The 25973-nt window shown below is 34.3% G+C and overlaps 4 protein-coding genes and 1 non-coding gene across 18 annotated transcripts; 3 read left to right on the top strand and 2 right to left on the bottom strand.

The window, feature by feature from the left end:
• Positions 1 to 2332: 2332 nt before the first annotated feature.
• On the top strand, positions 2333 to 9150 carry LOC18033759 (protein DETOXIFICATION 46, chloroplastic). Of its 10 annotated transcripts, XM_024177892.1 has the most exons (15): positions 2334 to 2889; positions 3168 to 3262; positions 3880 to 3988; positions 4173 to 4228; positions 4749 to 4804; positions 5329 to 5467; positions 5619 to 5756; positions 5842 to 5910; positions 5990 to 6100; positions 6325 to 6453; positions 7047 to 7124; positions 7778 to 7849; positions 7960 to 8019; positions 8102 to 8232; positions 9062 to 9150. In XM_024177892.1, exons 1-14 carry the CDS (start codon positions 2343 to 2345, stop codon positions 8201 to 8203), a joined length of 1761 nt encoding a protein of 586 aa, XP_024033660.1. In that variant the 5' UTR covers positions 2334 to 2342; the 3' UTR covers positions 8204 to 8232; positions 9062 to 9150. The 10 variants fall into 10 exon arrangements, 7 of the variants coding, with proteins under 7 accessions (XP_024033667.1, XP_024033664.1, XP_024033662.1 ...); XM_024177899.1 differs by lacking the exons at positions 8102 to 8232; positions 9062 to 9150 and adding an exon at positions 7281 to 7333 and having other exon boundaries at positions 2333 to 2889; XM_024177896.1 differs by lacking the exons at positions 7778 to 7849; positions 7960 to 8019; positions 8102 to 8232; positions 9062 to 9150 and adding exons at positions 7281 to 7333; positions 7439 to 7504; positions 7600 to 7771 and having other exon boundaries at positions 2333 to 2889.
• LOC18034886 (protein DETOXIFICATION 46, chloroplastic) lies at positions 8765 to 13514 on the top strand. 2 transcript variants are annotated; one of them, XM_024177919.1, is made up of 14 exons: positions 8765 to 9462; positions 9709 to 9803; positions 10191 to 10299; positions 10445 to 10500; positions 10790 to 10845; positions 11094 to 11232; positions 11349 to 11498; positions 11584 to 11652; positions 11731 to 11841; positions 12111 to 12239; positions 12650 to 12727; positions 12851 to 12922; positions 13005 to 13067; positions 13163 to 13514. In XM_024177919.1, the coding sequence occupies exons 1-14, from the start codon at positions 9012 to 9014 to the stop codon at positions 13262 to 13264; spliced, it is 1680 nt and encodes a 559-aa protein (XP_024033687.1). In that variant the 5' UTR covers positions 8765 to 9011; the 3' UTR covers positions 13265 to 13514. The 2 variants fall into 2 exon arrangements, with proteins under 2 accessions (XP_024033687.1, XP_006423439.1); XM_006423376.2 differs by having other exon boundaries at positions 11361 to 11498; positions 13163 to 13264.
• A 181-nt stretch (positions 13515 to 13695) lies between these two features.
• Positions 13696 to 15861, bottom strand: LOC18033681. Of its 4 annotated transcripts, none has more exons than XM_024179130.1 (3): positions 15248 to 15861; positions 14392 to 14598; positions 13696 to 14269 (listed from the first exon to the last, which is right to left on the bottom strand). In XM_024179130.1, exons 1-3 carry the CDS (start codon positions 15776 to 15778, stop codon positions 14192 to 14194), a joined length of 816 nt encoding a protein of 271 aa, XP_024034898.1. In that variant the 5' UTR covers positions 15779 to 15861; the 3' UTR covers positions 13696 to 14191. The 4 variants fall into 4 exon arrangements, with proteins under 4 accessions (XP_024034898.1, XP_024034899.1, XP_024034900.1 ...); XM_024179131.1 differs by having other exon boundaries at positions 13696 to 14266; XM_024179132.1 differs by having other exon boundaries at positions 14428 to 14598.
• A 49-nt stretch (positions 15862 to 15910) lies between these two features.
• On the top strand, positions 15911 to 15982 carry TRNAR-CCG. Its single transcript has one exon. It is a non-coding gene; the product is annotated as a tRNA-Arg (tRNA).
• Positions 15983 to 20951: 4969 nt separating this feature from the next.
• On the bottom strand, positions 20952 to 22686 carry LOC112096291. Its single transcript, XM_024179721.1, has 4 exons — positions 22019 to 22686; positions 21516 to 21635; positions 21215 to 21356; positions 20952 to 21095 (listed from the first exon to the last, which is right to left on the bottom strand). Exons 1-4 carry the CDS (start codon positions 22684 to 22686, stop codon positions 20952 to 20954), a joined length of 1074 nt encoding a protein of 357 aa, XP_024035489.1.
• Between the last annotated feature and the right edge of the window lie 3287 nt (positions 22687 to 25973).

Below are 25973 nucleotides of genomic sequence, written 5' to 3'. Positions count from 1 at the left end.
TCAAGCTCTAAACAGGAAAGGATACAACCCATTTGTCATCTCTGTTGCATCACCAAATGAGTTTCTGCAGATCTTGTTATACAGCTGCTCTAGTTTTTGTAACAATCTTCTCAAAAGGTAGCTCCTCAAGAGAATTATTTTTTTGGTAACATGGCATTAGCTGAGTGCTTAGTCAATCACGAGTAGCATATGTAGACACAATATATGAATTGAAACTGCTTCATGGATTCACAATTGACTGTCACAATACTCACATAGTTTTGTTTACTAAATTATTGCTGCAGTTTCATCACCTAATCAAATCTGAAACAAAAGAAAAATTAAACCAAAAAGGGAAAAATACAAATTATATTAGGAACCACTCCGTTTTCACCAGACGACATAAATTTTAGAGAAAATACATTCGGAAGGTGATGCTTCGAATGCATTATCAAAGCAAAGGACACGGCTGGTTTTGTCAAGTTTTAAAAGGGGGTTCCAGTTTGAAATAGAAAGCCCAAAAAAGAAAAAAGAAAAAAGCCAATTAATGGACGGACATAGCAATCTGCAGCTGGCTGTTTCTGTCAATCTCATTGCCTCCAAGCAGAACACTTGCAGCTGCTGTGAGTCACAAGTTTCTTAGAAGCATCAACTTGGTTTCATTTTCACTCATTTGTCACAAAATTAGTTCAGATTGAATGAACACGTCTTCAGCAATCAAATTGAAAACGCACTCACTCACCCCAGCTCCCTGCTTTTGGCTTCTGTCCAAAAAGTGCTTTCTAGTTACTTCCAACAATACACCACCATATATCTTGGCTTCAACCCCCACCCCAAAACACGGATTCTAATTTCATTGCAGGAAAATCAGCATGAAAAAAAACCCGTTTAAGCAATAATTTTAGTTTCAAGAAATTAAATGATTCTTAAGTAAGAGTCCTCCTCACGGTGTAAACCTCCTGCGGACTCATGCTTTTCCAGCACTATGAAGGTAATATGTGAAGGCTTAATAACACTAAAAAAAAAAGCTCTTTATAACATTGTAAAGTGTTGAATCTGTATGCATTAGAGAATTATTATATTTAATATAAAATAAAGATAAAGGATATGAAAATTTGGAACTACTCATAATCAGATAATAAATTAATTCTATACTCTGATGGATTGATTTCTTTTTTTTTTTAAGAATATATCATTTTAACTTGAATTTTTTATTTAAAATAACACATAAATTTTAGACTGTTAGTCTTCAAATTCAGCAAAAGCATGCACATCCAACGGCTCAAAACACTTCAGTTTTGAAGAAAGGGTTTTGAAGACGTTATATCAGATAAATTAGTGATGTAGGTTTCTGACTAAGGATGTCAATTGTACCCGCAAATCCGCCCAAACCCACCTGCCAAAACCCGCCCGTTGCGGGTAATTTTATCCGTTGCGGGCGGGTTTAGTATTATAAATTAAAACCCGCACATGGATGCGGGTGAGTTTGGTATTAACCTTATACCCGATGGATACCCGCATGGATATCCACCAAACCCGCAATAATTTTTTTCAAATATTTTTAATTTAATTTAAATATAAAAATATATAAAGAAAATAATGTAATTAATCAAATTACTAAATAGCCAAAGGCTCAAAGTTGTGTATGTGTGTATATGGCTCATCTCTTATTCTAAAGTTATAACCTAAAGAAAACTAAAGGCATTTCCCTTCGAATTAGTATTTGAAAATATTAATCTTAATTATTATTATAGGCATTGTGTTAGATGGGTGCTTATGGTGGTGAATAAAATAAATATATTCTCTTTGATCTTGTTTTAAATGATAATATGAAATGTAATTATTATTTTTAGATATTAGTTTGTGTTTTTTAAATAGATTTGTATAATTTATACTTAAAGTTGAGAATTTGTGTTGAATTGATGTGTAAATTTTAATTTTTCATTTACATTGTTTAAATATAAAATTGAATATGTTATATGGAATTTGAGGTTATTATTATAAATTTATATATTAAATATTTGTGATTTTAAATACGAAAACCCGCAAAAAATCCGCCGGATACTATTGCAGATTTGGTAATTGTTAAAATCCGCTACGGGTAGGTTTTTTTTAAAAAATTAAAATCCATTGCAGGTTGCAAGTGGATTTAATAATTTAAATTTTGTGCGAGCTTGAGTTTGGTAATGACAAACCCGCTGCGGGAGGTGCCCATTACAATCCCTATTTCTGACTTTTGTCGCCACCAGCCACTTTCACGTAACCAACAAGACAGCATCAATGTTTCCCTCGTGGCAATCTCTATCTTACCTAAGATACATCCCTCACATGAATAGTATATATGTGGGATTTATATATTATTTATGTGTGAAGATGTTTCTTGCGTGCATGTAAGACAGGAATCCTTCCCTCTTTCAAGTTTTGGTTTTGTACTAAAAAAAGTGAAAAAAAAAAAACACTTAAAAATTCAAGAAAAAATGCAAATCAAAACCCTAATTCACCCATTGCAGGGATGCTCTCCATCTTTGATTATCTTGAACAAGACTCCAGCTCTCGCTCGCTTTCAGAGCTCATTTTCACCACCAAGTTTACGTTTTTTTACAACAAATATCCTTCACAGAGGAGTTAAAACTAGCTGCATTAGTCCTGGGAAAGAACTGATTTTTGATGAAAATTGTGACAATTCAATTTCTTTATCTAAGAATGAAGAAGAAAAGGAAGAGGAGGAGGAGGAGGTAGAAATGGAGGTGAAGAGGGGAGGATTGGAGAAGCAGAGTATATGGAGTCAAATGAAGGAGATTGTGATGTTTACAGGACCCGCCACAGGGCTTTGGCTCTGTGGGCCATTGATGAGTCTCATTGATACTGCTGTTATTGGTCAAGGAAGCTCCGTCGAGCTTGCTGCTCTAGGTATTTCTTTTACAAACATCTGTGAGCTTGCTGCCGTAGGTGCTTCTATGGGTTCCTGAAAACGTGTTGGAAAGGAAAGATTCAATTTTTTGTAATTGATTTTAAGTTTTCTTTATTTAAGACAGACACATGACTTTAGTTAATATGCAGTACACAAAACCATTATTGACTGTGATGCTTTAGTTATTTTTTTCAAAATCTGTGTAGCGGGGTCTTTATAATTGCCTTTCTTAGGTTAGTGATGGATTAATATGATGATTGTGAGTATGGATGAGCAGGGCCAGGAACAGTTATGTGCGATTATTTGACTTACGTGTTCATGTTCCTTTCAATTGCAACTTCGAACATGGTTGCGACTTCCCTTGCCAGGCAGGTGAGTTTCTTTAGCAGTCCTACAGTATCATTGCTTATAGGGTAGAGTTGGTTCAAGCATGGTGGACATACATTTAAGAAGGCACTGCTTTGTAATCTTCTTAACCAATGTTGACTTCCCATTTCGGATGTGCTTGCTCCTCTGGTTTCAATGGAATGCTCACTGATACATTCTGCAGTTGGTACTGCAAACTAAGCATGAATGACATGATGATTTTGGCCATGCATCGTGCCTTTATTCTTTCAATGTTGTCTGTGCATCATCTCATGGTCACCTCTTCTGCATCATTTTTTGTCCAATAAATCTTACTGATAGGGAGAGAATAAAAAGTAAATACATAATATTTCATGGAAATTTCCAAATAGGACTTATAAGATCATCATTTAATCTCTTAAATCTTTCCAAATATATTGGATAGTTTGTAATTTTATGTCTATTACAACGTACATTACGTTATCAGGTCTCATACTACCCATACTGCATCTATGACTCTCGCTCATCCATAAATAATAACACACCCACTTCCAACAAAAAAATTATGGAATATCAGGTGGTTGGATTGTTCAATTTCCTCTTCATTTTAGGCTGTACTTCTTAACTAGATACTGCTGTTGCAGGATAAAAATGAAGTGCAGCATCAAATATCAGTCTTGCTCTTTGTTGGGTTGGCTTGTGGCTTCTTGATGCTTTTGTTTACAAGATTCTTTGGATCATGGGCACTAACTGGTAATAAAGACTGGTAAAGATTTTAATCAATTCAATAATGTGGAGATAATGAGTGCTTGATTATTGTTCTTGATCAGTTGTATTGTGCATTAACTACATAAGGATAGAAACAATTAATATTTAATAGCAGAAAAATAATTCCTGTGGACATGCATTAAATGATGAATTCTCTATATATTTTCAGCTTTTACTGGGCCAAGGAATGTGCACTTGGTACCGGCAGCAAATACATATGTTCAGGTTGATGTTCTTTCTCCTGAATCTTCGTGTTTCCCTTTTCCAGGGGACAGTTTTGCTGGTCGTTCAGTGTTCATTAATTGTTTTTTTCCTCCCTTATTAGAATACAAAAAACTATTATGATTGCACCTTCTTCCTTAACGGAAATCATATCTGCTTGAGAATGATCCTTAGTTGTAAATCCTGAGAGCAGTAGTTAACCAGTTGGTGACACTATTTCATTCCTGATGCAAAAGAAGAATGTTTAATTTTCTATTTCATTACTTGTACCTGTCACATGCAGGTAAAACTCTAAGCATTGTCTTACAAGTATATGCTTATACATGTACTATGTCAATCAGTTTATGTGGCATGACTCAAATGTTATTCGTATAATTTCTGTTTCCCAAATTATATTATTACTTGACTGCTGTTCCACACTGTTTTAGTTGGCTTATCACATGAATACCAGTTGAATGACACTTTGCCTTGGTTTTTTTGTTTGATTGGCTTTGTAATTTAACAGAAACTTTTTCTTTGGTAGATTCGAAGCTTTGCATGGCCAGCAGTTCTAGTTGGATTGGTTGCTCAAAGTGCAAGGTGAAGAAAACCAAAATTTCTTTCCACAAGCTATCTACTGAATACACTGGCACCATCCTAGTCTTTTTGCCTTTCTGGACACATATTTATTAGCTGTTAGAACTGTGACTTTGACAGTTTGCCACCTCTATATGGTGCTACATATAAGTTTTCTCCACAGGGAATTTGTCTGAGCAGGGAGAAACCTGTTTCACCTGTGTTAATAAAATTAGTGCTTTATTACCTAGGCTCCCTTATGATGAGTTGTCATTGGCGACCTTCAATTAAAAGTGCAACTTGGTTAAATATTATCTTACGTAAGATTGTTTGTCTTGAAAGAGGTACTGCTGCACCCGAACCAGTCAATAAAGAGGAACGAATTTTATGGCTCCGAAATACTGAAAATTGCCCTTCTTTTTCTTTCTTTTTTCCATTTATTGATAAGAACATCTTTATTTTCAATTATGTCCTCCTATGTTGAATTTATCAAAACTGCAAGTAACTTTACTTTATTGGTTGTCTCTTTTAACATTCTGTCATTTCAGTCTCGGCATGAAAGATTCTCTGGGACCTCTAAAAGCTTTGGCGGTTGCCAGTGCCATAAATGGTATCGGTGATGTAGCCCTTTGTAGCTTTTTGGGCTATGGCATTGCTGGGGCAGCATGGGCGACAATGGTGTCACAAGTATGAAAAATTAGCATTTTGATATCAATGAGATATGGTTTCATCTTTTTATCTTATGTTTTCACAATAAACTCTTGAGTGTTTGAATGATCATTCACTTTTTCCTTTTAGATTTCCTTTCTGTGTCACTACTTAACACTATATATTTTAGGTTGTTTCGGCTTATATGATGATTCAGTCTCTGAATAACAAAGGATACAATGCCTTTTCTTTCTCTGTTCCATCCACCAATGAACTTGCCACAATACTCGGACTTGCTGGTCCAGTTTTTATAACTATGATAGCAAAGGTGACACATAACTTCACTTTGTTGTCATGTCTGGTACCATATGATTATGTCACCTTAAATCTGAGGTATTTCAATCTTTTTCTAGGTGGCTTTCTACTCGCTCATTATATATTTTGCTACCTCTATGGGCACAAATACAGTGGCCGCTCATCAGGTTAGATCAGTCAGTATCTCTTTGCTTCAGCTTTATATTGTCATAATGGATGCTTGATTAAAATAACTGATCTCTGTAGGTTATGATTCAAACATACGGCATGTGCTCTGTATGCGGTGAGCCTCTTTCTCAGACTGCACAATCATTTATGCCTGAGTTGATATATGGTGTCAATCGAAGTTTGGTAAAGGTCAGTTACGTTCACCTCACTTTATGCCAGCTTTATCTTATTTCTCACCTAGATTACGTTGGCTGCAGCTAAAGTCATGTGACATCCAAATAGTCTTCATGTGTTTCTGGTGACATAAATGTTGTGGAATCACCACTTCCCTCTATAGTTCTTAGTTGTGGTGTCTGAAAAAAAAATTTCCCCTCTGGCTCAACATATTCTGAAAGGCTTATCATTTCAAACAGGCAAGAATGCTGCTGAAGTCACTTCTTCTCATTGGATCCACGCTTGGATTGGTATTAGGGACCATTGGAGCATCTGTTCCTTGGTTTTTCCCTAATATCTTTACATCTGACAAGAGTGTCATACAGGAGGTGAGTTCTTATTGAATTAAATAATCTGGACTTCTTTTTTCACCTTCTTCTTACTGTTTATTATAATTTGTATGGAATCATGAGCAAGGGAACAATCAAGAGTTGTATCATATGCTGTAAATAGTGCAATTCTAGTTAATTGGAGCTACACATTGAAAATGGTACTTCAACATTCTGATCTACATCAGCTCTATTTAAATTCTAAGATCACTTGGTATCAAAACCATTAAGTTGATTCGAGATAATTTTCAATAATCCCTTCCCCAGTGTTAAAAAATGTAACATGTGACAGATAAATCCAAGAAATTGAAACAAGATGACTGTTTTTGTCATGGCATTTTCTCTCTGATATGATAATTTCTGGACAGTTATTCAGCTCCTTTTATTATTATTATTATTATTTATTTTATTTTATTTTTAATGGTTTATCGTCATGCATATTATTCATCTTCTGTGAGATCTGAGTCAAAAGGAGGAAATAAATTCTGTAAACTGTCAATTCTTCATGATAGTGATAACTATCTCCGTAGAATTATGTTTATGGCAAAAGTTTCTGTGTCTGGTTGTTTGATATAATACTTCTATCCATGCAGATGCACAAAGTGCTAATACCATACATCCTTGCGATAGTTGTGTCACCCAGCACTCATAGCCTAGAAGGGACATTGCTGGTATGTCTTATGCCTGTTTTTCAAACTAGAAATTGATCAAACACGTTATAGAGTTTGCTTAAACTGGCTGTTTGTAGAATCCTCTCTAATGGACTTATACTATCTCCTCCTTGGTAAACATAGTAGAATTTTGATTGATTTTTACGGATAAAGCAGAAGAGACAAATGCTGCTAACAGAAGATTACACATCATGTCTGTTAGAAGGAAGGTGAGTGAGATAGCATTTGATTTTGTTAGTCTTTTTGACGCGCCCCTTGCTTCCTTTTGGCAAGAACAGAACTGAAAAATCCTTCCATTTCCCTTGACATCTTAGTTGCTTTCAAGGTGGCGATGAGTTGGCTACTTCTTTGCTGAGTTTCACTTAAAATAAGTTTGCCACGTAAGTGGGAGATTACAGTGTAATTCTGTTGGTCTACATTTCTCCTTCTGTCTTGCTGAGTGAGATATATAATATTCCTCATTCCTCAACAACAGGATCTTGTCCCTTCACCCAAACCAAACAAGGAAAAAGAGCAGTTCCAAAATTATACAAACAAATATGGCACATTGGCGGGCATAGCCCTAGTTTGATATGCCTAGTTTGGTAATATTATCAGTCTTCACACTGGAGTACTAATGTAACAATCTGAGCAATATCTACTTTGTTTCACAGGCTGGACGAGATGTTAAATTTTTTAGCATTTCAATGAGCGGATGCTTTTTATTGGGTGCCCTTGTATTGTTGGTAAATATCTAACCTTTAATTTTCTTCTACTCATTCTCAATGTTAATTGGGATTTCCCTTCCATGATTACTAATCACTGATTAGCACTCTCCTGTTTTCCTTGTCACTAGTTTGCTAGTAGAGGATACGGTTTGCCAGGCTGCTGGTTTGCTCTCGTATGCTTTCAATCGGTATGACTAAGATCTCCAGCCCTCCGATATTCGAGCAACTTGCATTTAGACTCATTTCATTTGATAAATCCAAATTTTTCAGGCTCGCTTTCTCCTTTCACTCTGGCGCCTTCTTTCTCCTGATGGTACACTTTACTCCGAAGACTTGAACCGGTATAAAATGGAAAAGCTGAAAGCTGCTTAGAACTACCTACTGAATGAATCAAAGATCATGTAATGTGGCTAAGCGTGTTAATGGCATGCAGCCTCAATCTATTTTTTTCTTCACAGCCAGCGAGCAGCAACACTTATCAATTGTAGTAATTGTACTCGATTCTTACAATATAGTATAATAACAGGGAGCTAGGAAATCCTGGAAATCTAAGCCAGTAATAATAAGCGTAATTTCCTTAAAATGAACAGAAATGGAGACACAAGACAGCAGTCATATTCACGCATGCAACACTGTCTTTACATCTACGCCACAAGTACATATCATAACGTGTTTAACTTCAGTTCTCCCAGTTCAATAAAACAGCCTATCCTTTTTTTTGAAACACAACCACATATTAAAGTCCAGCTCACAATGCATAATTACGAGGACAGAGAGAGATTCATGTATATGATGGGCATTTGACAAAACAAGAACTCCAAAAGGGAAGCAGAGATGAAGAGTGACAAGTTTGAGATTCATTACCATTCGTTCTTGATGAGTTTGTTTATTATAAAGTCAATTCTATTACAACAAAAGTGTTATAAGGTGAAATGTAAAATTTATGACCTGAAATATAGTAGATTACAGACCTATTCTAAAATCTAATCTTAGCAGTTAGCAGGCAATCCTTTAATGTGGGACACCTTGTTCCAATTCTTACTCACGATTCAAAAAACTTCTGCTTCCTAAGTTATAAAAGCCACTCTTTCTTATCTTTTCCAACTTTTGTTCTTAGTTTTAGCTTAAGTTCCTTTTTTTATCTTTCTTGATTCACTCCCTTTTCAACTTTCTGAAAAAAATGCAAGTCAAAACTTTTGCTAACCACTTTGTTTCTTCTCCAAATTCCAGGCTGAAACTGCTCTCTCAATCTTTAACCTCTTGCAGCAAAACATTTCTCATTTCAACTACCCTCCAATGGCACAGCTCTCTTTTACCCTCAGGACTATGCGTTTTTGCACCAAAAGATCATCGGAAAAGATTTATAACTACTTGCATCAGCTCAAGCCAAGAATTTGCAAGTGAAAACGACATTAGCAATACTTCAGTTTCTTTATCAGAAGAAAAAGAAGAAGAGAAAGCAGTGGAGGTAAAGACAGAGGGATTGGCTGATCAGAGTATATGGAATCAAATAAAAGAGATTATGAAGTTTACAGGACCAGCCACGGGGCTTTGGATTTGTGGGCCATTGATGAGTCTCATTGACACTGCTGTTATTGGTCAAGGAAGCTCTCTTGAGCTTGCTGCTTTAGGTACGTCTTCAAGATCTTTCTTGATCGTCATTTTCTGTTCGGTTGCTGGGAAAACGTAAAACAAGAGAAGTATTCTTTTTAATTCTAAATTTATGATTGTTGTTTTGTCAATTGTCATAAAATGCAACTGCGTGAAGCTAATAATTTCTCTGCTTGAAATTGGAACAATTTTTTCCTTTTCATTTTCCCGTCTTTTGTTGGTATTCTAGTGACTGTGGATTTGTCTTGATTGTGCTTTTGTTGCAGGCCCTGGAACTGTTTTATGTGACAACATGAGCTATATATTTATGTTCCTCTCTATTGCAACTTCAAATTTGGTTGCCACATCGCTTACCAAACAGGTTAGTTTTCAAATATCTCAGAGTTTTTTGTGCTTGTGCATCACTATTATCAAGTGTTATTTTGACAGTAAATGCAGTTGTTTTTTTTTCCCGAACTAATATCAGATGTTCAATAAATGGCATTACAACTCGAGGAAATTATTGATATGCATGCTTTGCTTAGGGACTATGAATTACTTTCGGCATAATTTAGGGAATGTCAACATGGCATGAATTACTTTCATTAGTTATACTAACATTATATACTGCACCATTCTTGCCTTTTTCATTTTCTATTTTTGTGTAGAAACCATCCATCTTCTATTTTATGTTTTCTGCAGCGATAATACCATTTTATGATTGACCTTTTATATTGCATAGTTTGACATTGCAGTATTTTTTTTGCAGGATAAAAATGAAGTGCAACATCAAATTTCTGTCTTGCTCTTTGTTGGATTGGCTTGTGGCTTCTCGATGCTTATATTTACAAAATTTTTTGGAATGCAGGCACTATTTGGTATTTTTTTTTCCTTTTTTCCCTCCACTTAATTGTACTTAAATTATGTTTCATAATTTTTCATCCCCAGATTTTAAATAATTAGAATATGCAAGGACAGGGCCATCTAGCACCTCACAAATTCACTATTCTTGCTTTTTTTCAGCTTTTACTGGGTCCAAGAATGTTCATATTCTACCAGCAGCAAACAAATATGTTCAGGTTTATTTTCTTTTCAATAACCTTCGACACTTGTTTTTCTCTGTTAAAGCTTGTTTAGTATTCTTTTAATATGTAAGAATATATCTTAATGAATGCAATTCTCCATGAAATCTTGCCTCCATCAGTTATCAACGTGTATTTTTGGATTGTGAGATATCCTTTTCTTTAGTTTCTTCCTTGGCCTACTTACTGAAATTATTCTTTCTTACCCATTTCAATTTTTGACATTCTCCCCTGCTTAGATTTCTTTCTAAGACATTTAACAGAACAAAATTTTTTCCGTCAGTAGATACGAGGCTTAGCATGGCCTGCTGTTCTTACAGGCTGGGTTGCTCAAAGTGCAAGGTAAAAAGATTTTGTCACTTCCCGTTTATAATTAATTGACTTTTCTAGCGGCACTTCGTTCTGGTTGTTTTCATTGGCCACTTACTGATGCAAATACTAAAAGGCTCTCTAAGATCAAACTAATCTGTTCAGTTTTCTGTGTCATTCTGGTTCTACAAATGCATTTTTCTACAATGTTCGCCTAAGCCAGATAAACTTCTCCATGCTGACTTTAAATTCTTTTTTTTTTTTATCTTTATGATTCATAGTCTTGGCATGAAAGATTCCTGGGGACCTTTAAAGGCCTTGGTGGTTGCCAGTGCTGTAAATGGCATTGGTGATATAGTTCTTTGCCGCTTTTTAGGCTATGGTATAGCTGGTGCGGCGTGGGCAACAATGGCATCACAAGTAAGCTTAATAATCAATTTTTATTGTTAGTCCCACGTGATTGGATTTTATTCAAGGTAAACTATCTTTTATTTTATCTTTGCCCTTTTTTTTTTTTGGGTATCACCACTGACCAGAATGCATCCCAGGTGATTGCAGCTTATATGATGATTATTAATCTAAACCAGAAAGGATATAATGCATTTGCGATATCCATTCCGTTACCCAATGAACTTCTAGCAATATTTGAGCTTGCTGCTCCAGTGTTTGTGATGATGATGTCGAAGGTTTAGAACATTTTACCTCATCTCGGACCTTCTATTTGTTTACAATCAATAATTTCTGTGCATCTGAGGCCTTTTGGTATCTTAGGTAGCTTTCTTCACTCTCCTTACATATTTTGCTACATCGATGGGAACAATCACCTTGGCTGCTCATCAGGTCAGTTTGACTTCTTCTTTTGCTCCTTTAGTGCGAGAAGTTGTGTTTATTCATTTTAACAACTTATGATTCACTCAGGTCATGATTCAAACTCTCATGATGTGTACTGTATGGGGTGAGCCTCTAGCTCAAACAGCGCAATCGTTTATGCCTGAGTTCTTATATGGGATGAATCGAAATTTGGCAAAAGTTAGTAGTTCTCATTTTTATTAACAACAGGGCAATCTTTTCTTTACATTTTGTTCATGCCGGTCTTTTACTTTTGAAAACTAGGAATGAGTTTTCATTCATACTACAATGAGTATATACATCACATGTTAAATTTGACACCTTTAACTCTGCTTATAGAGATTAGAGAGTGTTGATAAAATATTCGGTAGATAATTTCTGTTGCAAAACTTGTTTTTACTTGAATTGTTGTTTGTTCAACCTTCAATAATATTTATGATGTCTAACAGGCACGGATGCTGCTAAAGTCACTTGTAATCATTGGTGCTATACTTGGAGTATTGTTAGCGATTGTTGGAACATCTGTTCCTTGGTTGTTTCCCAACATTTTTACGCCTGATAAGGTGATCGTACAAGAGGTTAGTTCTTGCTTTTTGTACTTGTAAAGGCATTTCTGTTCCCTATTTATTCATTTAGTACTGCAAATTACGAGTAGCAATATGGTTTACTGAGTTTTAGAAACTTGAACTAGTCTGTCATGAGTAGCATTCAATTTCATGCAATCACTGCAGCTTATATATATATATATATAACACAAGGTCAAATCTAAAGTCCTTGTTAGAATGAACCGTCACTAGATAATCTAAGCAAGCTCTATTTTAACCCTGAATACACTGTTAAGCAGACCAATTTGGACCATTTACTTGTTCTAGCCCGTCATAAGTGAGAAATCCAACTGATATAGAATGCTGATTTGAAAATACATTATCTGGCAAATTGTAAACTTTAATTCGACTCTGCTGCATACACTTTTCTTTTGCCCATGCAGATGCACAAAGTACTGGTAGCATACTTTGTGGCTTTAATCGTGACACCAGCCATTCTGAGTCTTGAGGGAACGCTGCTAGTAAGCATGAGAATACTTATCTTGCTATCCTCAGATTATGTCTGCTTTTTTAACCTACTGAATTGGATCACTCCAGTTGAAATCAATCAGTATGTTAATTTGGAATATTTGTTTTTCATGCAGGCTGGACGAGATCTAAAATTCGTTAGTTTCTCTATGAGCGGATGTTTTTCATTGGGAGCTCTAGCACTACTGGTAGAGATCAACTTCATTCCTCTAGCATGTATACCAGAAGTAGTTTAATTATCTCATTGACTAATAATCTTCCTCTGTATAGCTTGTGAGCGGTAAGGGATATGGGTTGCCTGGCTGCTGGTATGTACTTGTAGGATTTCAGTGGGTAAGTCTTTCACCCTCTGCATTTTTTTACTTCTTTTTTTCTTTTTGTTGCGGCAGAATGTCAACAACTGAGCTGAATGAGAACTTTTTTGATAGACTCGATTTTTCCTCGCCTTCCAACGCCTTCTTTCTCCGACTGGTATACTTTTCTCCGAAAATGTAAGCAAGCATCAACTGGAGAAGCTGAAAGCTGCTTAGCTCCATTCTTTGCCTGTGAATTAGATGAATTACTGCATAAATGAATGCGTGTCCTCGTTGCCGAAGATAGTTTTATTGTAATTTCTTGATGCCTCATATGAGACTTGAGACGCACAAGCTAGGTGTAGCTGTAATATGTTATTCTTACATGGTGTATCATACTTGCTGGATCAATTACTGTAATTGTACGCTACACTTCTATCTGCCCCAATCCTCAGGGAGTAATTGAAAGGAAAACAGCTTCTAATAATTAAAAATTTGTGCAACATGCTTTCCTTTGGTGATCATCAATGTTTTACAAATTAGCAAGCTTAGTGTTCAGATCGATGCTGAAGCCTTTCTCTGCATTCAGAATACGTTTAAGATTTCTTATTATTGGATTCATGCTCTCAAAATCTTATGAGTCATGATTAAACCATATGCGACCTTAGTGAACCCCGAAAGAGCCAAATATATAGATTTTGGAATTCAGACTGCAAAATGACATCATATAAGTTCAATTTTGTTACAAAACTCGAGCGTGTTTTCTAAAAGAGAGCAAGAATGCAGACTAAAATCATGCCCAAGTTGCCGACTATTCTTCTAACAGTTCATAAGCAAGTAAAGCGCAAACTGCATCTAAGTGAACATAATCTCCACAAAAGGAACTCCCTCAAAACTGCATCGGTGTCCTCCAAACAAGCTAAAGATTGGAGGAAAAAATTATACATAGGGTCAGCCACATGCTACCTAGTACATTCCATAACCAAAATTCTCCTCAGATTACCTCTTGTCTTATCTTTGTTTGAACTCAAATTCACCACCAGCAATCCAGGATGATCATTTACAGAAACAGCTACTTGGGAAACTAAGCAGAAACCTTAACGGGTTGAGCAAGAGATCCATATGTGAGCACCAGTGCTATCCTTGACAATGTTTCAAGGATAGCTAATCAGAGGCACGAGATGAGAATCGGCTACTCCCCCTGCGCCGTCGTCCAGAAAGTCGAGAAACTTCTGCTTTCTTCTGAATTCAACCATTAAAATAAAGTTAGCGAAATCACAATGCAACTAACAATCATTTTCAGCAACACAAACATTTGTCAAAAGGAACTCTGAGAAGGAGTTTTTCTCCTCATTGTTCTCTACCAGCAATAAGGGCTTCAATTTTGATTCTTTTCTCACATAAACTCTACGAGCTTGTTGCTTCTTCTCCTCTAACTTCATTTTCGTGAGACTAGGCCTGTATATAATGACAGTCTGACCAATTTGACTAACTACAACAGAACCAGTTGCTTCCTCCAATTGCTTCACCACGTCTTCTAGCTCCCCAGGACAGGTCCGGTGAATTTTAATCTATTTAGATGATATAAGTCAACAGCAATTGTTAGCCTCACACATCAAGCAGCTTCAGTTCTTCACTAGTACAACAAAATGGCATAGGGCACTTTAACTCAGTAAAGGACATTTAGATAATAAAATGGAATCAGAAGTTGACATGGCAGCACAAACATCAATGTAAAGAGGAGATCTTAGTTCTGCAAGTAAAAAGATGGATTAAATGCCCATCTCACGCAATTAATGGAAGCAGATATTGGCTAAAAAACTCTATGCTTCAACCAGCCTAATCGGTTCTCTATTAATTGAAAATGAGACTAGCTTCTGAAAGGCCAATTTACGGTTTTACTAGCTTGAAGACTCAAATTCGATGACAGAAGAAATACATTCTAATCTTGATTACCAAAATATCTAACTAAAACTTTTAAGCTTTACCCAACAGCACACAGCTCAAACTTATGCAACTGCAAATTCATATTCAAAGCCACTACTCTACAACCTTAACAACAAATCCATGAGCTCAACTTACCAAACCTATATTCTCTAAACCAAGAACCAAGCTAATTCCCACAAAACCAAAAAAAAAATAATAATAATAATACAATAAGGGAAAAAGTTAAAAATTTAATAATGACAATAAGCAAATTTTACATATTGAAAAGCTAACCTTCAGGAGCTCATTGGCCTCAAGAGTCTCAATGAAAGAAGTCACAACGCCATCAGTAACGCCACTCTTTCCCACCAGCTGACACTTGAGCTTCTTCCCCAAGCTGTGGGCATAAGACGCCAATTCTTTCTTCTCTTTCACAGTCAACTTCGGTAACGGTAACGGCGACCGCGACGGAGACTTCACCTCCTCCACCGCCTCACTGCCAACAACAACCGTCTTCTTTTCCTCCTCTGTTTTGTGTTCTTCTTCAGTTTCAGATTCTTGAATCTCATTTTCAACAACTGTCTCTGGCTCTTGTTCTCGCTCTTCTTGTTGGTCCTGCGGTTGTGGGGAAGAGAGAGTTGGGGTGAAGGCTTTAGTAGTGACTGTTGTGGGTGTGAGAGTCAGAGAGGAGAAATTGTGAGAGAAGAAGAACCGACGAGTGGGGATAGAAGTGAGGTGGGGTTTACGGAGTTGGCATTTTGAGAGGATTGCGGAGGCCGTGGATATGCAGAGGGGTCTCAACAGGAAACTCATTGTTGTCGCCATCGTCGGTGCAGCGGTGCTGTGCTGGCCAAGATTTTTGACACAGCTCTCGATCAAATCAAACTCTACGTGGAGAGAAATATTTATTTTTTAATTTAAAAGAGCAATAGCCATAAGATAAAGCAAGAGTGTTGCGGGTGTTTGGTCTAGTGGTATGATTCGCGCTTCCGGTGCGAGAGGCCGCGAGTTCGATTCTCGCAACAGCCCACATTATGGTGGCGTTTATTTTTTTATCTGAAATTTGAATAGACCTGAATTAGTCTGAATTTTGAATAGATCTGAATGTCTGAATCTGAATAATATGTCTGTTTTTTTGTCTGAATCTCGAAAAATAAGTATTAAGTTATTTTTTTTTTCAACTTAAAAAATTAAAAATATGTACTTTTACATTTGTATCCTTATTAAATTTGAATGTCAAATAAATAATATATTAAATACCATAATATTTTAACATTTATAAGTAAAACTATATTCAAGTGAATACATAATTATTTTAGAATTTTAATATATAAAATACCATAAATTTCAAATTTTATCATATATAATATAAGAAAGAAAAACCATGGATATTTTTATGTGGGGTAAATATCTATAAGTGAGTTTTGGGATAGACATGAAAAATAAATTATAAAACATGGATATTTTTTACATTAGCAAGTAATTGACTTAATTCAGATTTCTCTATTAAGTAAAAAGTCAAAAAAATAACTTATTTTATTAAGTCAAAATTATCTAAAAAGTCTCATTAAGTTATAAAAACAAACACCTCTAATTAACTGAATTAATTAAGTGACGTCACTTTAAGTCATTAAATTAAAAAACAAACGCCACCTATGTCTCTTTTCAGCCTTCACATGACAGTCCGGTATAAATTCGATTGTTTAGCGTGATAATTTATACATTTTAATTAATAATTAATTATTACGTCTTATTACCCCATCACATTTTTTTTCCTTTCTTGCGGGCTTGCAGCTGCTGTATATATTCAATTACAAACAAATATATATTAATATATAACATGGATTATAATGTGTGTAATACTTAATACGGGATTGATTGAATATTTGAATGCTCAAGAATTTGGATGACCGCCGATTAGCGCGCATGAAGCACAAGAAATCAGCTGCTTCCATGCTTGCAACGATTGTAGCAAAGGTCAGCAGGGATGTAGCCAAGATTTCGATCAAGCTAGGGCACATTAAAAACGAAACATGATGAGGTGCGTAATTGCAAGCGTGGTAAGCTCTCATTTGAAGAGAGCTGTATTCAGGACCCTTAAATTGAACTTGCCACATAAACAGTCAGCATACTTGGAAGCCTCCTCCAATACGAATGGCAAAAGTTCGGGTCGGGCTCAAAAAAATTTGAAGAAGCCCGATCCTAAATAAACTTGAACATTTTATTGTTAATCCGACTCAAATTGGGCCAACATCGAGTCGGTCCCAACCCGACCCTATCGAAATAATTTTTATATTATTTTAATTTTAAACTATTTTTTTTAATTTTTTATATTCATATTATTTTAATATTTTCTTCTATACATGCATCTTAATTAACAAGATAAAAGCAAAATATACAATACAATTAATCACAAAATAATTCACAAAACAACTAATTAATAGGAATATATTTTTTTTAAAATTTAATTCCATAATCAAACTTTTAAAAACACACAATGCGATTAAATTAAAAAAAAAAACACAATTCAATTCCACAACCATTTCAACCCCACACATAGATCAATTCCAAAATCCAACAATTCAACCCCACACACAAATCAAATTCAAAATCCAACATGAAAAACACACAATGTAATTAAATTAAAAACACACAATGTAATTCAAATATGGTCAAGTTGAGTCAGTTTAAGCCCGACCCTGACCCGAGACCCGATAATTTGGATCAAAGCCCTAAAAATTAGGGTCCATCAGGGCAAAAACATGATCAAGGCAAATTGTCAAGCCTATCCTCCAAAAGATTAGTTCAAGGTAAATGTGGATGCTGCTATTCAAATGTCAGACTTGAAAGCTGGTTTGGGGGTAGTGATCAAAGATTCAAGCGGCAAAATCATAGGTGCAGCAGTTCAGAGCATTGGCTATAAAGGAGATGTGGCCGGCATGGAGGGCGAAGCTGTGTTATATGGGATTCAAGTTGCCAAACAAGCAGAGTGTGTGCCCTTTATTGTTGAATCCAACTCGTTGGAAGTAGTGGAGCTCTCATTGAACAGGAAGGGCAACATGTCCGAAACAGTCTGGACAATCAAAGAAATTCAAGCCAGCTTGAAGAACCAGATCAGGTTATCAATTCATTTTGTTCCAAGGCTGTGTAATATTATTGCCCACTCTCTACCCAAAGTTGCTTTAGAGTATGAGTATCCTTTTCTATTGTTGGAAGATTTTCCACCTCAAATTATGTTGTTATTGTCAAAGTTTATCTAATAGAAAGCTTTACTTTCTCATAAAATAAAATAATAAAAAAATTGATCTTGCCACACACAGTTTTACTCTATAATGTGCGCAATTACACCCACATGACTAGCACCTCATTTAAAATATAATATAATTTTAAAAATTTTGACAGTAATATATAATAACGTAACTAAAGTATTCATTGATAATAAATTTACTTATTACAATTGTCATCATCGAAGACTCCCCAATGGATATACTATGTGTTGAAAATAATGAAAGATAGTCTCATTATTAATAAGATCAAAAACATCTTTTTCAATCTAAACAAATAAGTTATCAATTAATTTGTTCTTAAAGTCTTTTAATAATAATGAAAGTATAGATATAATTGCAAAACAAAGTGTAAACATGAATACATGATAAAATTAAGAATTTTTAAACTAAATAAAAGATCAATCGGAATATTTGAAAATTAGAATTGGCTTGACTTACAATATTGAAAGACTATATACTTGAAGAGAACTGCTTTTGATTTATAGGAACTAAGATGAAATTCATGCACCAACGCACCCATACTGCTCTAATTCGGCTACTCCACTATCGCCGTAACAAACAAATAAAGAAAGTTCGTTTGATTCAAAGAATGGAAGGAGTCTAGAAAAACAAAAAGAGTTAAATAAATCTCTTTCTTTTAATCTTTTTATTTTATGGGATATTATTATTTTCCCACCAAAGGTATTCTGACACTTCATGTCAGTACTACGGTTTGGTAAAACAATCAGTTTACCACCAAACGTTTAAACTGTTAGTATTTTCCCACCATTCCATTAAAACTCAGTTAATATGTAACGGAAAATTCATAAAAAGTTAATTTTACCCCTGGAGTATAAAAGACTATGTAATTAACTTTTTATGAATTTTGTAATTAAATCATCATTTGTTGTTCTTCCTTCTAAAGGGCAAAAATTACCCTTTATGAATTTTTTAATTAAATCATCATTTATTGTTCTTCCTTCTTAAAAGGAAAAATCGTCTTTTACACTCTAGGAGTAAAATTGATCTTTTATGAATTTTCTATTACATATTAACTGAGTTTTAACAGAATGATCGGAAAATACTAACAGTTTAAACGTTTGGTGGTAAACTGATGGTTTTACCAAACTGTGGTATTGATATGACGTGTGAATACATTTGGTGAGAAAATAATAATATCCCCTTTTTTATTTTAATATCTATTGTCTTTTGACTTTGTTTAAGTTTCATATTGTTTTAATAGTTAATAATTTTATTTAGAATTACACATTTAAACTACGGACTACATGAAATCCTTCAAAGTTAACTGAGATACTTTCCTAATTTTATATTTCAACTAGTATTTTCTTAAATAATAAACAAAATCTATTATCTTGTAAAGTCATAAAAAAAATTTTCAAAAGCTAGCTGAGCCTGCACCCGAACTAATGTTATTTTCCCTACTTTTGGGTGCAATGAATTTTTTTTTTTATTTGTCTAAACTTACATTAAGTCTACGTCAATAAAGGCTATGTCATTTGAGAAAAAAAAAAGAAAATACTTGTAGGTGAGAAAAAAAGAATAAGAAATACAAGTTTCGCAGTAAAATGATACTTTGGCAAATCCCATACATATATTGAAAGATATATTGGCTCAAATGAAAATTAGTGGATAATTCCACCAAGAAAATAAGCACAAGTTAATCAATAAAAATTACGTTTTCAACATAACTTTATATGATATATCAGGATCATGTTATGTTAAACGATATATAACATTCAGTAATCCTTGAATTCTCACTTAAAATCAAAATAATTACAGCATGCGAAACAATTAAACTATCATAAATGACAACTCATAAGTTATAGTGCATTACATATAATGTAACATTATCTGACCCTATAAAACATTTCACCAAACTCTCCATTAAAAATCCTTTCAACAGCATTCAATTCGCAGACATGACCTGTAAATTTTTCATTGCACTCCTCAACTTATTAATTGTTATAAAACACTAATTTTTCATTTCTTGTCTCCATATTTCTCGTATCACCTGAGTTCAAAAAAAGGGAAAAAAAATCTTAAAATGTCAAAAGAATAAGGTTTGCATTGACCTTGTCCCAATTCCCCATTCTTTTATTCCAAAACAAACCAACAATGCAAGACATACAAATTGAGACGTGAAATGAAAAATACATCAAACTAATAAGCTTCAGAAGTTTACCCAAATCAATCAGCAAATGGCACAAAACACAACATTAGCGGGTAGCCTGCTAGACGTGCATGCTATTCTACTACACTAAAACATTAACATTAAAAGTCACACTGTCACAACCAGTTGAAAAAGAACTACGAGCACACAACTGCAGAAGTTCTCCAGCGAAAGATCAGGGAACGCTTACAATGAAACTGGCCCCCAGTTATATACATCCATCCATCTGGAGGTGGAACCCACAACCTCAACCATCAAATGGTCCAGGTGGCAAGATCCACCCTCAGTCCCCCACCCCCTCTTCAAAGCTGATCGCGCAGAAAACCCATAACGCTAACTAAACTTTTAAAACGAATAAAAAGAGATTTCATCAAACACTAACCCACCACCACAAGCCATGAAAGTGACAGCAACAAGCAAGCCATTAAACCAAAGCATGTACCACCATCGTCATCATCATGTGTCATGTCAAAGCCACAAAAATTTAACACGGAGTTACAGTTTGATTTGATGACGCATGTTCTTGGAAGGCTCCCAAACACTAGCTAGTGCCTCTACATTTGCCAACAGTGCTTTGTTTCACATTCTTTCTTGTGCCATCCCGGGCTGGACTGAAGCAAACAGGAAGGTATTCATCACATGGAAAGTCAAAACTCCGAAAGTGCTTCACCAGCTCCTCCTTTCCCTATATAATAATAAAAAAGCACTTTTTTCTTTGAAATCAAACTCAATCAAATCCATGTAAAAGATTTGTTATTTTATCAAGACAATGATTAGGGCTACGTATATGATAAATGTATGTACCTGGACCCTAGCATAGGCAATTTTACATATCTTGTGTGATTGGAAAACATTCCAGCTCTTGTCATGTGCAGCAAGGAAAAATTTCCAAACAGCAGTTGGATGAGTGAAGTTAACAAATGCATAGCCTTTGTTCATTCGGCTTCTGTAGCAATAATTGATTAACCACAAATAAGAATCAGTTTTTAGCTTTCTTAAAGTCCAAAAGGGGGAGTATAAAAGCATGCCTATTAAATGAAAATGAGTTAATGACTCCAATTATTGATAATATTGAAGCGCATCTCGAGTATTGGCAGCAACTTACTTAAAATCAATAGGCAAGTATAAGAAATCAAACGCTGACAGATAGGATTCTCCTTCGAGCACTGCCTTTTGATTTTCTTCCATGCAGTGATCGTCGAGGAAATTCATCAGCATTTCACGACTGTAAAAAAATGTAAACACACAAAAATTAGTACACAATATGCATTACTCAAAATCCCACTTGAAAATTATGAAAGAATGAACTAGCAAAAAAAAGAATCTAACATGCATGTTCATCCCCAAATCGTTTTGATCCCTGAACCCAAAACTTCAACAAGAGTCTTGGGTTAAACAAAATGAAGGAATTAAAATACCCACAAAAGAATAGGGTTTCCAGGGATCAAAACCAAACAAAAAGACCCTCAAAATCAAATATTTAAGTACAAAAACTCATTAGTTTGCTTGTCCATGAAATCAATGCATGTTACCCAAAAATAATTTTTTAAAAAAAAGAAAAAGAAGGAACAAAAAGGCCCCAAGAGGAAAGAGATAGAAGGGTTATACGTGAATCTATTGGGAATATTTCTGATCATAACCGTAGTGTTATTCCCATATTTTCTCACGGGCAAAATAGGATATCTTTGCTGATGAGGCTTCACATTCACAGCCTTAGTATACTGCAAATTTGCTGTAAGACGATGGAAGTCACCATCATTAAACTCAGGCCTCCATTGCACCTGCTGCTTAAACCTTCGTTCTCTCTGATTCTGATCACTTCTCCTCCAAGAAACCCTATTTCTGCAATTCCCTCTCCTTCTTCCCCTTGCTGCAGAAGCTACTCTTTCATCATCATTAGTTCTACTCTTTTGAACTACTGCTTGAGCTTCATCCTCAGGTGGCTTAGCTACAATAGCAGCTGACGGTTCTTCAGACACTGGAGGCGGAGCGGTAGCCGGTGGCAGCAAGAAATTGTTGGGTTGTACTGGCACCACTTGTTGTTGGGTTGGTGATGATGAAGAGTAAGGGTGGTTTGTTCGAAACGAATAATGAGGAAGAATCGGCGCCATGTAATAAGACGTTTGAAGATATGGAGATGGAGGGTAGTTTTGGTAATTAAAGTCATGAACAAAACAAGTGTTTCTTAGGTTTTGTTTAGCCACCGGCAAAAACTCAGGAGCCGCAGGGTTCAAACAACTCTTCTGATTCTTCTCCGCTGCTTCTTCTTCTGCCATGATTGATCGATATCCGAGCTGCTGCAAGTTACACAGAGTTCAAATGTGTTGAGAGAAAGTATACTGTATAAAGTATTTGAATGAGAGAGAGAGAATGCGCATTCAGCTCGAGTGAGAGCGAGAAATGCTCAGAACTAGGAGAGATTGTCCGCGAGTTCTATACTTGATTAATACATATATGCCACGTGTATATTTATTTTAAAAAATTACCGTATTAATCATAATTAATAGTTATATATAATTAAATTATATCTATTGTATATTAATTAAATTTAATATTTCGTATATACTCTATAATTTTTTTTAAAAAAAATTAATTAGTGATGACTGCAAAATGATTTCGTATATGCTCGGAACTAGGAGAGCTAAGGCACGCACTATATTAACAATAAATCAATAAAGTATATCAAATCTAATGTATATACATTGATAAAAGAGATTGTCATAATTTCTAAACACGGGCGCGAGCGCACGTGGGTTTGTAATTTTAAAGATATGTAATGTTATTTTAAAAGTTTAAATATTTTTAATCAAAGTTAGTTAGCGTGAGTTGTTCAGCACTCTCACTCCTTAAGAGAGGTCAGAGCTTCAAGCTTCACTCTCGTATGGAATCACCACTTTGGCCAGTACTTTATCTTTTACGGGTACACCTGATGCGAGCGAAGATTAGTCTGGGTTGTGGTACGGGTTTAAAGGTGTCTCTCACAGTTGAGACCCACTCAGGACCATCTCGTGGTTCAGACAAAAAAAAAGTCTAATTATTTTTATTTCCTTTAATATTTTTGTCTCAATGTAAATTCTATAAATATTATATAATAATTTGATAACAACTTTAAAGAGTAATTTATAGCCCCCAAACAACTTCAGAAAAATTTTTTATTTCATCTTAAACATACCCTATAATGTAACCCAAGACATAATTTTTGTTATATATAGATAATTATTATTATGCGGAAGTAAATTCTTAAAAAGGGAAGAAAAATGATAACTTGTTATAATGTAGAGTTTTTTTTTTTTTATAACTAACTTAATTTGGAACCAAAATTTTTTATTACTATATGAAAATTATTTCTATATAAAAATATCATTATAGAAAAGCTTTAATGTATTTTTGTTTGATCCCACTCAAATTATATCTGTGTTAACGTGATATTAGTCAAATGCATACATATAAAGCACATCAAATTATTAAATTTTTTTAATGCTATTTAAATTGAACATCTTACTTTTTTTTGTGTGGGTTGAAGGGTAACCATAGTTCTTAAAATCATTTAAACTTTTCTCTTTGTTTACTAATATCTCAAAAATAAAATGAAAAAGAAATATAAAGTTAGGAACGTTGCTTGCTAATCATTGACAGCCGTTTATTTGCCTAAATAGGCTTTAAAGAGCACGTAGCACAAGCCACAAGGTGCCTTAGAACTCATTTGATATCCGATAAATGGTGCTAAGCGCCTACCCGCTGGAAAATATGACAGTTTTCTGATTTGGGTAAGTAACATTTGATCCCTTTATTTGTTATAATTTTACATATTGATAAAGTAGTTTTTTTTTCTTTTTTTATAAAAAGAAAAGAATTGTCGGCAATGAATCAAATGACTCAATTACCATTTATGTGTTTTTGGGTTTTTCATTCTTACAAACCTTCACATGATTGAATGATTGTTAGTGCCCAACTGCCAAGTCTTGATGGTGTGAATGATTGAACGTCAAGGACACTAATTTGAGTCTTGACTTGAGGATGCTAATTCGATTTTTCATTAAAAAAATTTCTTTATACAAAAATCTAGAATATAAATAGACAATTTTCTTAATTGTTAATTCGTTTTAAGTATGAGTGGATGTAGATTTTTATAACTTTTTATGTTAGGGTCAATTTTAGATTATCCTCTTTATACATTGACTATCTTTAAACCACTCTTATTTTTTTCTTTTATTTAAAAAAAATTAAGGTAATTTAAAATTCTTAAAAGCAGTTTGTGTTGGTTATGAATAGGCAGTTGTGGTGGTGGATGTTTCCGTATAATTACTAACACTAATAAGAAGAAATCTATTTTTTGAGACTTTATTTTTATTTTTTAGTTTTTATTTTGTGTAATTTTAATCAAAATTAATCGGAGTTGAAAGGGTAATTTAAACATGGTAAGATTGAAATTAACATTTCAAAATCTTGTTACAATTTTTCTAAACGGTCAAGGAACCTAGATACCTAAGATCCGGTAAACGAACTCTTAGCCTATGTTTGGTCGGAAGAAATGATAGGAAAGAAAATGAATGGAAAGGAAAGAAGGGGAGAGAAATGAGTGAAAAAAAAAAGTCAATTTTATTTTTATTGTTTAGATGGATAAAGAATTTATTTTTCTTCCCTTATTTTTTTCCCCACTTCTCTCCTTATATTTTTTCAAACCAATCATGTCATTAGTGTGAAAAATGAAGGCAATAGGATTTGTGTGTAGGAACTTTAAGATCTCGGGTTTAATAAAATTTTAAGCAAACAATAGGGATAAAAGTATTAATAAACCCTTTTGATCATCATTACATGCAATTAATGCATGGCAGAGAAGAAGATCCTGCATACGTAAACGCGCTACGGTGAAGATACTGTATGCTGTGTGCCGTCGATTTCTTTACCGAGGAGATAGATCCAATGGTCAGTGACTTTTCAGAAAGTACTATTTTTTCATTTATTTTATTGTACGTGTCAGTGGTAATAGTTAATAATGAGTAATCGGTAATATTTTTAACAATTTTAATCAATTCTCTTCCAAATATAAGAAAACATAATTTTTAAAATATATAAAATTGAACAAAATTGTATTGAATAAAAATGAGTACTCAACATCATACGATTAGTCAACTAAGTAACTGTGTCGTATACGACTTCTGAGTTCTGAGTTCACATGTTAACAACTCGAAACTTTAACCAGCACAATTGGTATATAATTAGATGAAATAGATTCAATTTATTTTGATGAGTAATTTTTCAATCAGAATCTCTGATTATATTAACATAAGAAATAAATTAAAAGGTAAAAAATAAAAATTTAAATATGGTGTATTTCTTCATGTAATATAGTAAAAATTAAAAAAATAAAAATTTTAATATAGTGTATTTCTTCATGTAATGTAGTGAAATTTACTCTTTTTTTTCTTTTAAATTATCCTGATTTTAATATAGTAAAAAAGCTCGCTCTTAATTTGATAATCGTAAAATATACATAGCAAGCAAGATTGTATAAACTAAATTATGTTACTCTTCAACATGCCACCAACAACAGAAAAAAATA

This window comes from Citrus clementina, unplaced genomic scaffold (genome assembly GCF_000493195.1).
Source record: "Citrus clementina cultivar Clemenules unplaced genomic scaffold, Citrus_clementina_v1.0 scaffold_8, whole genome shotgun sequence".
NCBI lineage: Eukaryota > Viridiplantae > Streptophyta > Magnoliopsida > Sapindales > Rutaceae > Citrus > Citrus x clementina.
Note: the sequence above shows the minus strand (reverse complement) of the source record. Positions and strands in the feature narration are given on the sequence as shown.